This window comes from Mandrillus leucophaeus, unplaced genomic scaffold (genome assembly GCF_000951045.1).
Source record: "Mandrillus leucophaeus isolate KB7577 unplaced genomic scaffold, Mleu.le_1.0 Scaffold37, whole genome shotgun sequence".
Lineage (NCBI taxonomy): Eukaryota > Metazoa > Chordata > Mammalia > Primates > Cercopithecidae > Mandrillus > Mandrillus leucophaeus.
Window position 1 is genome coordinate 6,266,141 of NW_012103920.1, and position 16,457 is coordinate 6,282,597.

At 39.3% G+C, this 16,457-nt stretch overlaps 1 protein-coding gene across 1 annotated transcript in view; it reads left to right on the top strand.

The window, feature by feature from the left end:
- Positions 1-16,457, top strand: part of ADAMTS18 (ADAM metallopeptidase with thrombospondin type 1 motif, 18) — a 189,017-nt gene that overhangs the window by 115,639 nt on the left and 56,921 nt on the right. Inside the window, exons 8-9 of the mRNA XM_011990123.1 lie at positions 1,896-2,049; positions 14,295-14,390. Of these exons, the coding sequence (XP_011845513.1) occupies positions 1,896-2,049; positions 14,295-14,390 (250 nt within the window). The remainder of the gene's footprint in view (positions 1-1,895; positions 2,050-14,294; positions 14,391-16,457) is intronic.

The window sequence follows — 16,457 nt, forward strand, 5'->3', positions numbered from 1 at the left end:
AATGTTCTCCACATATTGAAGCCTAATATTGTGCTAAATGTTCTCCACATATTTCCTCTTTCAATCCTCACAGCAATACTGTTATCCTCAATCTAGAGTTGAGAAATCAAGTCTTAGAGAGGTTAATTGTGTGGTTTAAGGTACTATCGCTGGTAAGTTGCAGACAGAAGACTCACACTTAGATCTGTTGTGACTCTAGGATGTGTACTCAACCGTCTCTTCCCTGTGACTTCCAGAGGCTGCTAGGTATATTGTCTTTTTACTGTGACTAATTATTTCAATCTTATCAATCAGTGTGTCATAGAGCATTTTTAAAATGCTCACATGGTATGAGTGTGTGTTTATGTTTTAATGAATAGAGCATTTTCTTGTTTGACTATTGTGTCTGAAATGGCCAGGAGCTAGCTTTATGTCCAAGTGATAGCCAAGCAGGATGGTAGCTATATAAAATGCTTTTAATAACACAGAACCCTTAAGTTGCATTAGTAAAAGTAGGAGTTAGGAAATTTGCACTATTCATATTAAACAATGAACCCAAATTTGAAATACACACACACACACACACACACACAAATATACACATACCTACCTTTTTAATCTATGTTGACCCACTAGGACACTTAGATGCTATTCCCATATCTCTTTGACCAGATGTTAGTGAAATTTCTTTGGGAATTGACATTCTTGATACTTTATTTTTAACCCATACCACTGTATATTATTTGCAGATGTTGAAAGAATTAGTAAGATATATACACAAAGCATATTAAGCTTAGAGATACCTAACCAAATATGCCCAAAGGGTAGTAAAAAAATCAACAGACTTTTTGCTAGTGAGCTTTGCCATGAAGATTTTCCTGTGAGTTTTAAATTCATGATTTGGTGACTAGAATTATTTTTTCCAACTCATGTAAGAATGCGATTAATAAGTATTGATATTAAGATCTACTTAACATAGATTGAATTTCCATTAGTATGTAGATAAATGCTTTTGTAGTTAAATGTTATAATAATGATAACAGCAGCAGCTAACTTTGCTTACTATGCTTTATTAAACATGTTATATTTTCTTGTTCGAACTGTGTAACAACCTTTATGAGAGTCATTGTCACTCATGCGCTGTATAAGAGCTACATAACTCGGTCTTGGTTGCATGGTTGATTAGGACCCCCATCTATCTCACTACAAAATTACACTTAACCACCATGCTAATTAACCTCTCAATGGTACCATATTTTAATTATTTAAGTAAGTGGAGATAAGGTGCTAAGAATATCCATGCCATCAGGACTGATTTTTGCTCTCAACAGGTTCCATCAAACATACCTAAGGGAAATTTTTCTGCCTCATGCCCCAGTTCATTATTCCTCTTGATTCTTTAGGAATGTTATTTATTTTTGTCTGTAAGGCTTATTGTGAGTTAAAGTACATCTTTGACCTCTGCTCCATTATTTGTTAAAACAAAAATACTTGATTTAAAACTCCATGAAGACAGGTACTGTGTCTGTCTGGTTTGTTTTGTACCATTAGTGCTCTGTCTAAGGTTTGCCACAGAGCAGGGACTCAGTACAAATTGTCAGATATTGTTGAATGAGATTGTTGATGGGAGTTTTCAAATATATTAACCTTCCCCGTCTCCCGTCGAATCCCAAGCCAAATCACTTGGATGGCTAGAATTTTCAGCATCCTGTAAAACCCTGCCTGGCTGTGTACATTCCATCCTCTTAGACAGGACTCACTCTTTGGCATAAACATGGATTTGAACTTTAAACATATACCTGTTTCTCAAACCATGTTATATTTTTCTTTGCGTGAACGCATTCAGAGGTGTGTTGTCGTAAATGGAAAGATCACAGATCAACAGAGTAATTAATAAGTATGTATTGTCATTACAGCACACCTCAGGCCGGGTGTCTAGTGGATGAGCCCAAGCAAGCAGGACAGTATAAATATCCGGACAAACTACCAGGACAGATTTATGATGCTGACACACAGTGTAAATGGCAATTTGGAGCAAAAGCCAAGTTATGCAGCCTTGGTTTTGTGAAGGTATGTTTGCTTGTGATTTCAAACTTACATTAAGACTCTGCAATGTGTCTGTGTCCCTAACAGAAGTGTAAACATTTGGTTTGCCAAGGCCAAGGGTTAGGGTCTGGGTTATCTCTACCATGTCAGTTGTTTGGCATGATAATTAAGTGGCAATTTTACTGTCAATGAATTATCCAGGCCTATCCACATAGACCATGCCTGCTTTAAATACCACTTGGTAGAAAATTATTTCTCTTTAAATGAAGACTCTATCCCTACTAGGAAACCTGGGAACACGAGTTTGTACCTACTGCTGATCAGTGCTTCTCTTCTCTATATGATCCTATTCCCTCTTAATTTAATACATTTCAAATCATCACCATCCCAAAATACATTATATGCCCTTTATAATATAGGAAAACTATTATTAGCAGCTAGCTTTTTAAATTTTATATAAATTCAAGGTATATCTTGAGTAACATTAGTAAGATTATTGTGTCAAGTCTTCAAAGAATTATAAATTATAAGAAAGATAATTGGGAAAGTACAAAAGTCCAGGTTATAGAAATGAGAGACACCTTGTTCCGCTTGGTCAAGAATGACATTTTACTGACAGCAGTATTACAGTCTCAACTTTACTAAAAAATAGGATCATTTTTAAGTTGGTTTATTCCCAATATCCAAAGAGAAATATGGAAGTTCTAAGTAACTGAAAAATGCATGGAAATTATGGAGGTTTATAGTTCCTCTTTCCCCCTCTATTCCTGTTCCTCTTCTTCCTCATCTTTCTCTCCCTATTCCTCCTTCTCTACCACCACCATCACCACCACCACCACCACCAACACCACCATCACCATCACCACCATCACCATCACCATCACCATCTACTATCATCTCCAGTACTTGCTAAGTGAGCCTGTGCCCCACATAAGGCATTCTACTTAAAGATTTATTTTACGTTACCTCAATCTTCACAAAAACCCTTCAAGTGAGAATTATATTGGGCCGGGCACGGTGGCTCACGTCTGTAATCCCAGCACTTTGGGAGGCCGAGATGGGTGGATCACGAGGTCAGGAGATCGAGACCATCCTGGCTAACACGGTGAAACCCCGTCTGCACTAAAAACACAAAAAATTACCCAGGCGTGGTGGTGGGCGCCTGTAGTCCCAGCTACACGGGTGGCTGAGGCAGGAGAATGGCATGAACCCGGGAGGCAGAGCTTGTAGTGAGCCGAGATCGCGCCACTGCACTCCAGCCTGGGTGACAGAGCGAGTCTCCGTCTCAAAAAAAAAAAAGAAAAAAAGAAAAAAGAATTATTACTACTTTTGACCTGGAGCTCAGAAAGTACATTTAACTTGCCCAAAGCCACAAACTTTTAAATGGTAGAATTTAACAAAACAAGTCACACACGTTGACATGAAATTTCCTCCTTTTCATCGGTGACTGGTACCAGTCACTATTACCCGTGTTTCCTAAACTTCAGTCATTAATATTCAGTCATTAATAACTACCTTCTTTAGTTATGTTATCTCTATATTATTATTCACTTATTGCTTTTCTAGAAACCAATTCACATTCAAAATATAACTTCAGTCCTAAGAAATAATATGCATCAAATCATAGGTTTGATATGGGATTACATATTGTTTCTAATACAGTTTCAGTGCATAACTATTAAAATATTTTCCAGATGTCATTCACATTTTTTTGGTGTATCCTTCATGACACATGGACCTTACTTTCACGAATGGTGGTGAACCATATGTAAAAACTAACAAGTTGCCTGGGTGTAGTGGCTTATGTCTGTAATCCCAAGATTTGGGGAGGCCAAGGTGGGAGGATCATTTGAGGCCAGAAGTTTGAGAATAACCTGGGAAACAAAGTGAGACCCCTTCTTTACAAAAAATTTAAAAGTTAGCTGGGCTAGGGGCATGTACCTGTAGTTCCAACTACTACGGAGGCTGAGGCAGAGGGATCACTTGAGCCGAGGACTTTGAGGCTGAAGTGAAGGATGATAGCACTACTGTACTCCAGCCTGGGGAACAGACGGAGACCCTATCTCTAAGAAAAAAAACTAACAGACTGTTCTATTTGCCTGTTAAGTTGATGGTTTTGGCAGAAGTAAGTAGCCATTTACTTTGTTGAAAAAGTTTGTATCCTGATTTGCCTCTTGTTCACTTTATTCTAAAGGATTCATTATCTTATTAATTACAAATTTATTACATGCTATGCAGCAAAAGCACAGTTGGTAATAAGTATGATTTTCTTTAGAAATACAAAGGAGGTTCCTAAAATTACTATTGTTCCTTCAGAAGTATGTATTTGTGGGGTACCTGGTCTGTGTCAGGCAGTGTGTGGGGCTTAAACAACCTTTTTAAATAATAGATTGTTTTCTGGGACCTCACTATGTTTTTAAAAGACAGCTTCTCATTCTGATGGTCTTTCATGGGAAACAGAGCAAACAGAAATGAAAATTTCCAAGTAAAAGATTGAATCAAACAAGGAAAGGGAAGGTGAGAAAGACTTGCTTAAGAGAGAAATGATTGAAGATGGTGGTAAGGTTAATGGAGAAGGTAGGGTTGTTTGATAGATTCTGAATGTAGATTGTTTTCCCCATACCTTAGCTTTTGGTATTGTTGTTAAACCTACTTATAACTTGAACCCATGGCCACACCTATGAGGATCATAAATATTGTCAGGCTCTAGCCAAGAGGAATTTCCAAAACAACAAAATTTCTTACTCATCCTGTCTAGTAGAAACAGTTTAGACCCTCTCTGGCAACGCAGGAAAGAGGTGAAGTTTGTCTTCAGGGCTTTTATTGTCCCATTATTAGTTTCTAATCTTTTCTCCTCACTTTACTTTTTTTTTCCCCTCCATGCCTCCTAGAAAGGCAGGGTTGCATAGTGATTAGAAGAAGAACAACAACAAAAAGGAACTAATTCTCAAAGTGTCCTCAAACCAGCAGGTGCAGTATATTGGCAAGACCTGAAACTTGTGAGAAATGTCTCATCCCAGGCCTAAGGAATGAGATATTTTGGGGCTAGGACCCAGAAACCCATATTCTGACAAAAGCTCTAGATGACCCTGATGCTCAATCAAGGTTGAGGATCACTGAGTTAGACAATCTTCAATTTTTTGGTTTTTTTTTTTTTTTTTTTTTTTATGGAGTCTCCCTCTGTCACCCAGGGTGGAGTGCAGTGGAGTGGTCTCAGCTTACTGCAAGCTCCACCTCTCAGGTTCACACCATTCTCCTGCCTCAGCCTCCAGAGTAGCTGGAACTACAGGCGCCCACCACCACGCCTGGCTAATTTTTTTTTTTTTTTTTTGGATTTTTTAGTAGAGACAGGGTTTCACTGTGTTAGCCAGGATGGTCTCGATCTCCTGACCTCATGATCCACCTACCTCAGCCTCCCAAAGTGCTGGGATTAGACACATGAGCCACTGCACCCGGCCGACAGTCTTCAATTTTGAACATTCACACATACACATTTGCCCACACAAATCTCTGGATTTGGGAGTCACATAGACCTAGGTTTAAATTTTGTTCTGAGATTTCTTACAAGCTTGGGGAAATGACTCAACCTCCCTTAGCCTTAGAGTTCACCTTTGAAAGGTGAAGATTATAATAGTTCCTCCATGGCTCATTTGTGAGGATACATCTCTTGGTACAGTTGCATCACCCGGTAAACAATAGGGTTTCTTCTAACTCTCTTCCTTATGTCTTCAGCGTCATCGCCACCATCACATTTATCTCTTCTTCCTCAGTAGCTGCCCTGGTAAAGGCTCTGGGGCTGGCTCTTTTGGATCACTCATCACCATCTTCCCCTGCTCTCCCAGCCATGAGTTTTCTGTGTCTTCAGCATGCCAGACTTGATCTCTGTTCTCATCCAAAGAGTTCAAGAAAATGAGTTGCTAATCTTTCTAATGGTTCTGTGTTATCTGGAAAGACTCAAAGCAGGATTCCCTTTGTAACAAGTGGAGAGAGCACCCATTTGATTATTCTGCACTTTAGAAATGCTTACCGACTCCATGAGTGAACTGATGCTGTTTGTCAGAGGGTCCCAAGTGCTGTCACAGACTGACAGCTTCTGTGCTGGTTATTTTACTAAGCTAGAAGTGAGCAGCTGATCAAATGAATCCTCTTTAGCTGACCCTGTACCTCAGTAGCCAGCAGTCACTATCACATAGCAGGAACTCAGTTTTAATGTTTTTTTATAGACCCACTGAGAGTTTGAAGCTGAGTAGAAACTGTGGGGAAGATTTTTAAATTCTTGTGAATGTTCTCAGGCCCATCATTCTAGAGAGCATTGTATTGGAAGGATAGCAGGATCCATGTATATTTCTTCTGTCAATCAAGAAAAATGACGAGACAAGTCTCAAGCGTTTTAGGGGATTTATCTGCCAAAGTTAAGGACGCACCCGGGGGACTGGTCTATGCCTTTCTCTGAAGATGATTTTGAGGACTGCAAATTTAAAGGGGAAAGGGCGGGAAATTGAGAAGTACACAATTTTCACATAAGAGCAGGGCATGGAACAATAGTTATTCATAGTTATTCATGCCTTTGTCTGGCTCAGAGAACCTGCATTTTTTTTTTTTTTTTTTTTTTACATAAGATGACATAAAACAAATGGGGCAGAGGAGAAATGCAGTGAAACTGCATTTTACATAAGATAAATATAGACACAATGGGGCAGGGGATCAATCAGATATACATTTGTGTCTGGTGGGCTGGGGTGACTGCACCTGTAAAGATAAGCTATCAATTTTGATTGCCATGGTGAAACTTTAATAGCTCTCTAGGAATTTCCTTGTGGGCAAAATATGGCGGAGGCATGTAGTTTTTCATCTTGAAGCCATCTTATTTAGGAACCAAAAGGGGGAGACAGGTTTGTGTGACCCAGTTCCCAGCTTGACTTTTCTCTTTGGCTTAATGAGTTTGGGGTCCCAAAATTTAACTTTCAACTTCTTTTCACACTTCTTTCAAGAAATGACATCAGGATTAATGAATGGAGAATAACTAGAAACTTCCTAGTATGGAATCATACTATTTGATACTATTATACTATTACTTTGTAATATACCAAGTTTACTGCGTCACGTTTTAACTTCTATTAACTTTCCCCAATGCACTTACACTCCAGTGATGTTGATGTTCTTCTATGTTTTCCAAATATTTCCTTTTTCATGTCTACAAGTCTTTGCATATGTTTCTTATTCTAGTATGCTGTGTGGCCACCCACTGATGCTTAATCTTTTTTTTTTTTATTGTTGTTGTTAAAGATTCAGTTCAAGTGTTATCCCCTTATTTCCTCAGGGAGATTTAAACATTTCTTTCTCTGGGCTCCACTTCCAGCTTATGTGTCACTTTTATAAACTTGTGATACAGTTTAACTGTGTATACACATCTGTTGCCTTCGTTGATAGAGAGTATCTGCCATGCCTAGCATGTGCCGGATGTCATATCAGATACTCAGTATTATTTATTGGGCTTACAGTGGTAACCAAAGCTCACATGTTTTAGCACTCCCATTTCCATAAAGTAGAAGATGTCCCCTCTCCCTCTTCTCTCATCTCTCCTCAAGAAAGCAGGAGTGACTTATCTGATCGACCAGTTTAAGACTATTTCCGAGCAGGCATGCCACGGTACCATCTCAGCATCTTCTCTCTTGTGCTACCTCTCTGCAGGGTACACACTTCTCTTCTGCCACCCTGGAGGTTGCCTGCCTCGGATGGGAGAGTTGTGTCTGCCTCCTCTACCTGCAAGTGTGAAGGGATCGTTACTCTAATGCAGTGGAGATAGTGTTAGAAGGCCTATTTGGCCACAAATCTCAGCCACATTCCCCAATTCAGGATTATCAGTAATAAGGTTATTATCTATATTTCCATTTCTTAGACTCCAATGTCTTATTTATCTAGTGGTGGAAGAGACAGGAACATTACTTATTGTCCCCCCTGAATCCAACAGAAAGGAAACTGAAGTTAAATAATCTGATCAAGATTAGGCAGAAAGTGTTAGTACACAGGAAAACAAAAGGCCCAGATTTTAGAGTCAAAATTGTAGTGATATCTATATGTGAATGAACTCGTAGAAAATTGAGGGTAAAATACTCTTTCCATCCTATAATAATAACTACTATTTATTCAGTGCTTATTATGTATCAAATAGTACTTTAAGCACATGATACATATTAATAGTTCCGTATCTTTGGGGCATGTGCTATTATTCACATTTTCTAGATAAGGAATCTAAAGTACAGAAAAATAAATGTTTTACTAAGCTTTATATGAGCAAATGGTAGAACTAAAATTGGATCTGGGTAGCACATTCTCTTAACCATTATACTATACTGCCTCTCATATTATCTACCTAGAAAAAACATAAAATGGTACCAGTGCCAACCCCCTTACCCAAAAAGGAGGGGAGGAGCAAAATACTAAATGAATATATTATAGAAGAAGACATACACATAGTCAAACACATGAAATGGTACTCAATATCAATCACTCTCAGGAATATATAAAATAAACTACAATGAGGCAGCACTGTACACTGACTGGCATGGGGAATATTAAAAAGACTGACACCACCAAATGATACCAGAGACCAGGAGCAACTGGAACTCTGCATATTGCTGATGAGTGCATAAAGCGGCATAATCACTTTGGAAATGGTTTGGCAGAGCTGTTTCAATGTAGAAAGTTAAACATACCTTTACCCTCTGACCCAGCAAATGTACTCCAGGGTATTTGCCTGAAATAAATAAAGGCCTGTGTTCATAAAAGGGCTTGTCCAAGAATATTCTTAGCTACTATTTGATTCATAAGAAGCCAAAGACTGGATACAACTTACATGTCCTGCAAAAGGTGAATGTACAAGCAGATTAGATTTTGCTGTATTCATGTAATGGAACTCCTTTTATTAATAAAAAGGAATGAACTATTGATATACACAAAAACATGGATGACTGAAAAACATGCTGAACAAAAGAGTACATTCTGTATGGTTCCATTTATATGAAATTTAAGAGAATAGGCAGCACTCACCTACTGGTGACTGAAATCGGAATAGTGGTTGCCCCTAAGAGGGGAATTCACTGCAAAAGGGGACAAGGGAACTTTGTGGAGTGATGGAAATATTCTGCCTTGAATGTGGTGGTGTTTATAGTGGTGTATCTGCCAAAATTCATAGAACAGTACACTTAAAGTGAATGCATATTATTGTATAAATCATACCTCTATAAGGTTGATTTTTTTAATGGCATTGGGGCAGTTCTTGGTGACTCCTACTTGTAAATTGTTAACTTTACTTTAAAATTATTGCTTAGCTTAAAAGCTAGGGTAATAAAGTCAGACATACATGGGCTTAAATCCAGGCCAACTAGAGACTTACCTGCTAAAGGAAGTTGGAAGAATTTATTTAATTTCTCTAAGTCTCAATTTTCTCAGGAGCACATTGAAGAGACAGTCACACTTTCCTCACATGGCCACAATGATGATACAATGAAATAATTTATGGAAAACTCATCATCCAGTTTTTTTCACATATACTGTTTGCCAGGTTCTTTCATGTTATTATTACTTTTTTAACTCTTGAAAACCCTTAAAAATTCCAGAGTCTTTATTACAAATGAAGACTATTTTAAATCATAAAGTCTGTCATTTTTATTCATGTATTGATTTACTAAAATATATTTACTGAAGCCTACTTTGTACCAGGCACTGTTTTAGGTGCTTGGGATGTATCTGAGAGAAAACACAGTTCTGTGCTCTTGTGGCTAGTTGGGGAGAAAACAAAGCACAATAAACTTTATAAGTAAGTAAATGATGTTGTAAATGAAGCCACATAGTGCTAAATAAGTTTGGAATAAGATAAGGAAAATTGGGAGACTGACTGGGTGGTGGCTGATTAAATTTTTTAATAGCAAGGTCACAGGACATGAAATTTAGGCAAAGACTTGAAGGAGGTAAGAGAGAGAAAGATGCAGATAGTTGAAGAAATGGAACAGCCAGTGTAAAGACCCACTGTGGGAGCAAGATTTGAGTGTTTGCTCAACTCCCTCATCAGGGAGCCAGTGTGGCTAAACCAGAGTGAGCAAGGCATAAACTGGTAGCATACAATGTCAGGGAGATAAAGGGGGCATATGACTTCTTGGATGACAAGTAAGACTCGGGATTTTTCTCATGGTGAATTGACAAGACATAACAGGGTTTTGAGCAGAAAAGTGCCATGAGCTGACCGACACTCAGTTGATTTGGAAGGCTCTCCCTAGCTGAGTGCCGTCCAGCAGAACTCTCTATAATGGTGCAAATGTTCTCTGTTATCCAATATGGTAGGCACTAACTACACATGAACCTGAAATGTGACCAGTATGCCTGAGGAAGTGAATTCTTAATTTGATTTTAAGTAATGTAAATTCAGGTTTAACAAGCCACATGTAGAAAGTGACTATCATATTGGACAATACAGCTCTAGTCACTGTGTTAAAAATAAACTGGGTAAGGGTGTGGGTAAAGTAGACCTTCAAGGCTTGTGAGGAGGGCCTGGCAGTGAGCTGTGTGTCAGGTGGCTTGGAACAGGGTGGTAGAAGTGGAAGTGGCCATAATTGTTTAGATTCTGGAAATATTTTGAAGGCAATGCCAATGTGTATAACCTAGTGGGAGATTTCTTGATAGAATGTGAGAGAAACAGAAGAGTCAAAGATGACTCAGATTTTTGACCAGAACTACTGGGAATATAGAGGTGTCATAGAGTGAGATGGGGACAGTGAAACATGAGACAGGTTTGGAGGAGCCGATGAAGAACTTTTATTGTGGATGTGTTCAGTTTGTAATGCTTCATGAAATTTGGTTTGCAAAAGTCATTAACATTTTTAGCATGTCGGGTTTTACTTGAAGGGGTATCCAGCCTATGGAATATAACTGGAGGTCATAGCAAGTGACAGGACAGAATAATGGATAGCATTGGGACTCTTTAAAATGTTGCCTAGTTCAAAAAAATCATATGCAGGCAACATGAGACCTTGGGGTCTCTGTGGTTATGTTTTTTTTCCCTTAAATTAAGACTTAAGTCCAGGGAATTATAGATAAGGGAAAGTTATTTGAATATGCTGGTAAAAAAGAGGGGGAGGTACAAACAAAAAAAGTTCAAATTCTGAGTTGCGTTTATTTTGAAAGGGAGCCTTCTCAAGGGGCTTTCATGGTCGTCAGAGCATGTAGTTGGCTATAATTACCCTTGACTTCTGCGCTCCACCACAGAAGAAATAACACGTTCATGCAGCCTGTCTTATTTCACTCTGGAATCCCTGTGTTTTTTTGTTTTGCTTTGTTTTCCTGGTTCTCTCCAGCTGCCCCTTCTCTTGGGCCTGTGGCTTGGCATTGGCTACGACAGCTAGCCCTCCTTTTCTTTGGTCTGCCCTGGGGCCATTTTGGTGGCTGCCACATAGGCACTGGATATGGGTTATGGCTTTTTCCTGGCTGTAAGAAGAAAAACAGTTTAGTTCTGAAAGGCTTTCTAAGTGTAGGTTTAATCGTTTCAGTGCTATCTCTCATGCTCCCATTTCACATAAGCGGCTCTCTTACCCACATTGATTGATTTCCCTCAAACCCAGGGTGACTCAATACAACAACAGGTAGCGATGATGACCCTCATTCAGTTTGCTGGGAGGCTGCCATATTCTTTCTGCTAATGTCGGTGGCAGGTTCACGGGAAGATGTATATATTCTAGCTTATGAGCTGTATTGAGAGTTGGGAATGGTACACGTGCCCATATCTGGGGCAGCTGGTGGTGTTGGTGTTTCTAAGTAGTGTCCTTAATATTCTTCCATTCTCCTTTTGTGGGAAGAATTTTATGGTCTACAAGACCAAAATTACTATATATATATATCTCTCTGGTTTCCCTATGTTTTCTTTTCTCAGTCCCATGGAAAGCTTTTCTTTTTTTGAGTGTTTCTGAAATATTTCTAAGCATATTCTTGCCATATTTTCTAACTGTAAAATTTACATGAAATGGAGTGTTTGAGGAATTAGGTACCTGGTTCGTTGAATTTTCAGGATTACAACAAGTAACGACAAAATTTTTTTTTCCTCCTCTCTGGTTGTTTATATTTTCCACAAAATGTACGTGTTCACATTTCTGTCTTAGGAAATAGAATGTGGCCACCAAAATGGAGTCACTTTGACCTTTCCCGATGTTTCACGACATTCCATTAGTGCCGTAATTCTGAATATCAACTTTAACTGTTAGAGCTGAAAGTAATCTGGTTCCATTTCTTTATAGGCTGGAAAAGTGAGGCCTGGAGAATTTGACAGCCTTCCAATACCCATCAATGGCAACTCCAGGCCCAGGGTAGTGGTTAAGTTACTAGACTCAGAAATCAGGCCAGCTTGAGGCCTGTCTTTGTTCCTGGCCAGCTCTGTGACTTTAAAGCTTCAACAGCATCAAAAGCTTGCTCAGTTTTTTCAGCGAAATGGGCTTAGATGAAGAATTAGTTCAGTTTCCACCACTAAAATGGTAATAAAAGTATTACTTCCCTATCTAAATAAATTTCTACAAACTTAGTGTGACTTAAGGCAACACACATTTATTATCTTATAGTTCTGAAAGTAGACATTTGAAAGGGCTAAAATCAGGCCAGGCATGGTGGTGGCTCATGCCAGCAATCCCACCACTCTGGGAGGCCGAGACGGGCAGATCACCTGAGGTCAGGAGTTCCAGACCAGCCTGGCCAACGTGGTGAAACGCTGTCTCTACTAAAAATACAAAAACTGGACGGATGTGGTGGCGCATGCTTGTAATCCCAGTTCCTCGGGAGGCTGAGACAGGAGAATTGCTTGAACCCAGGAAGTGGAGGTTGCAGTGAGCCAAGATTGCACCATTGCTCTCCAGCCTGGGTGACAGAGGGAGACCCTGTCTCAAAAAAGAAGAAGAAAGAAAGAAACAGAAAGAGCGAGAGAAAGAAGGAGAGGAAGGAAGGAAAGAAAGGAAAGAAAAGAAAGGAAAGAAGGAAAGAAAGAGCCCAAATCAGTGTGTCAGCAGGGTTTTGAAGGCCTTAGGGGAGAAGTCATTTTCTTGCTTTTTTCACCTTCTGGAAGCTGCCTGCATTCCTTGGCTCATGGCCCCACCTTCGTCTTCAAAGCCAGCAACATTCTCCTAGGTCTTTCTCAAGCTATAATCTCTCTGGTTCTCTTCTAAGCTCCTCTTTCCCATATGAGGACCCTTGTGACTATGTTAGGCCCATGTGGAAAATTTAGGACAGTCTCTGCATCTGCATTTCAACTGATGATGACCTCAATTGCATCCGTAACTTTAATTCTCCTTTGCTACACAACTTCACATATTCACAGGATCCCAGGATTAGGATGCGAATGTCTTTGGGGGCCATTATTCTGTGTACCACAGTCTAGCATTAGAATGAAATTATTTCATAGGTCTGGTTTGAGAATTTAATTGTCTATAGATTTGAAAATTGCGATAGAGATGAAGAAGGTGGGCAGGCCTGGTGGCTCATATCTGTAATCCCAGCACCATGGGAGACTGAGGTGGGTGGATCACTTTAGGTTAGGAGTTTGAGATCAGCCTGGGCAACAAAGCAAGAATGTGTCTGTACAATTAATCAATCACTAAAATATAAACAGCACTCATAGAAAATGCTTCAGTTAAGCATACACAGGACTTTGAAAAAGCAACTATAAAGCAGTTTTTGAAAAGATGAAAAAGGTAGTAATGATGATATATTTTGTAGAACTGCATGCGCTAGGCAAAACCATCACTTTACATGTAGTTCCTCATTTATCCTTGAGAATAAGTCTATAGAGTCAAGTGCTCATTAGATCACTGTTGTACAGGTGAGAAAACTGCAACTGAGAGGGATTCGTTTACATGTCCATAGGGCATGAAACCAGGCATTTCAGGATGAGGATTTGAATCACACTTGCTTTATTCTAATCTTGATGTATTCTGCACGATGGTTATTATTATCACTATCATGAGAAACCAGATCTGTCACTTCCAAGCCAAGTGTTCTCTAACTGTTGCTACCTACCTGCTGTTACTAAACACGCATGCATATCTGGATACTGTAGAAACCCCTCACTTACATAGTTGCTAAAACATTAACTTTGGTGTTACCAACTTCACTGGCCTCTACTTTCTGAATAATTTCTCTGATTTCCGCTACCCCAAAACATAATATTGTATACAACATCTTTGAATATTTTTGTTTTTATTGTATATCACCCTTACCAGCCCCTTTTTTTCTTTCAGGACATTTGCAAATCGCTTTGGTGCCATCGAATAGGCCACAGGTGTGAGACCAAGTTTATGCCTGCAGCGGAAGGGACCGTTTGTGGCTTGAGTATGGTAAACTGCATACTTGTTAGTTTTTAGCTCCAGAAATTTGATAAGGCATAGAATTCAAACTGTTTGTGTTGTGACCTTAGGATGGAATGCTTTGGCATTTTATGTCTCTGACTCCTCTTTATATTAACCAACATTATGTAGGAGCAATTATAAAGCTTAATGCTAACATAACCCAGATAGCTCAATTGTTTCAGAAGATTTTTTTTTTCTTTTTTCTTTGTCTTGCTGTTTTAGATGGTGGCTTGGCTCAAAATATCTCTATTTCAGTGAGCTAACAGGTTTCATTACATACCATTTTCCTTTTAAACTTACGGTATTTAAAAAGTCTCAGGGATCAGATGTCTTGTTAGTCAAGAAATGACTGTCCCTCCAGACCAAGGCTTCTGCTACTCAGCTCAACTCACAGGACCTGTCATTGAGCTTCTGACATGCCCTATAGATTCCCATCATGTACAGTGACTTTCCTATGGAAGGGTAAGAGATTCCTCCACCTAGTGTGTACCTAAGGTCCTTTCGCTGGTGAGCATCTTCTACCCAGAGAACCACCTCCATTTTGAAAGATTATGGGAGATCTCAATATTTTGAATGAAGAACTCTCATATATTTCTATTTTTCTTCCTCTTTCCCAATAGAGTTTGGAGGGAGGGCAGGTTGCATTTGGGCTACTAGTAAATGATCCAGATTTGGGGAGTTCATTTGAAAGACCAATCAAAGAGGAGCTATGAATGACAAGAGATAATGAGATGTTACAGGTTTGCTGATCTCAATTATTGACTCTGTCTCAAGGCAGTATAAACCTATACAGAAAAAAATGGTCATTGGTTGTTTAAAGTTATTTCAAGGCTGGGTGTGATAGCTCACACCTGTAATCCCAACACTTTGGGAGGCTGAGCAGGGAGGATTGCTTGAAGCCAGGAGTTCAAGAACAGGTAACATAGCGAGACCCTATCTCTACAAAATATTAACCAGGCATGGTGGTGCTTGCCTGTAGTCCCAGCAACTTGGGAGGCTAAGGGAGGAGGACCGCTTCAACACAGGAGTTTGAGGCTGCAGTGTGCTGTGATTACACCACTGTAGTCCATCCTGGGCCACAGAGTTAGGCCCTGTCTCTAAAAAAGGTATTTCATTCCACAATAATTTATTGACTACTAGATATGGGGAACAGGTGACTCTGGGGATATAGAGATGAATAAACCACAGTTGTATTTCTTTAAAAATTTACAGTCCAGGCGGGGCACAGTAGCTCATGCCTGTAATCCCATCACTTTGAGAGGCCAAGGTGGGTGGATCACTTGAGGTCAGGAGTTCAAGGCTAGCTTGGCCAGCATGGTGAAACCTTGTGTCTACTAAAAATACAAAAATTTGCTGGACATGGTGGCGCATGCCTGAAATCCCAGCTACTTGGGAGGCTGAGGCATGAGAATTACTTGCATCCTGGAGGCAGAGGTTGCAGGAAGCCGAGATTGTGCCACTGAATTCCAACCTGGGTGACAGAGCGAGACTCTCTCAAAAATAAATTAAAAAAATAAAAATTTACAGTCTAGTAGGGGAAACACATACAGAAGCAAATAACGAATTCTCTCTTTAAACACACCTTCTCTAAGCAGTAGTTGCTATCAGGGCCCAGATGAAATGAGAGATGAATCTTGCTTGAGATTAGCTATGCACTTAAAATAAACCACAACAAGTGTGTGCATCAAGATGGTTGTTGGAGTTTGAGTTAAAGTTCTTAAGTTGGATGATAGAAAGGACTTTTCAGAGAGAGGCCAACATCAGAGGCAAAGGCACAGATTTCTGATATTTGTTAGGACGCTTATTCACTATCTCTTAAAAAGGCTTGTAATTTTTAACTCTTTATTTTAAAGAAAATGAACATTTTAAAAATTGAGGAGTTATGTGCAATTTTTAATCTGATAGTGGTCTTAGGAAATCCCAAGGAGGACTGTTCTTGAAAATGTTAATAGAAATGTTATGGCCATGATGATACAAAACAATGAATTAGTGGAATAATTTAAAATATAAATACTGCTCAAGTCATTTTGACTTTTGAGGCATTACAACTTAGAA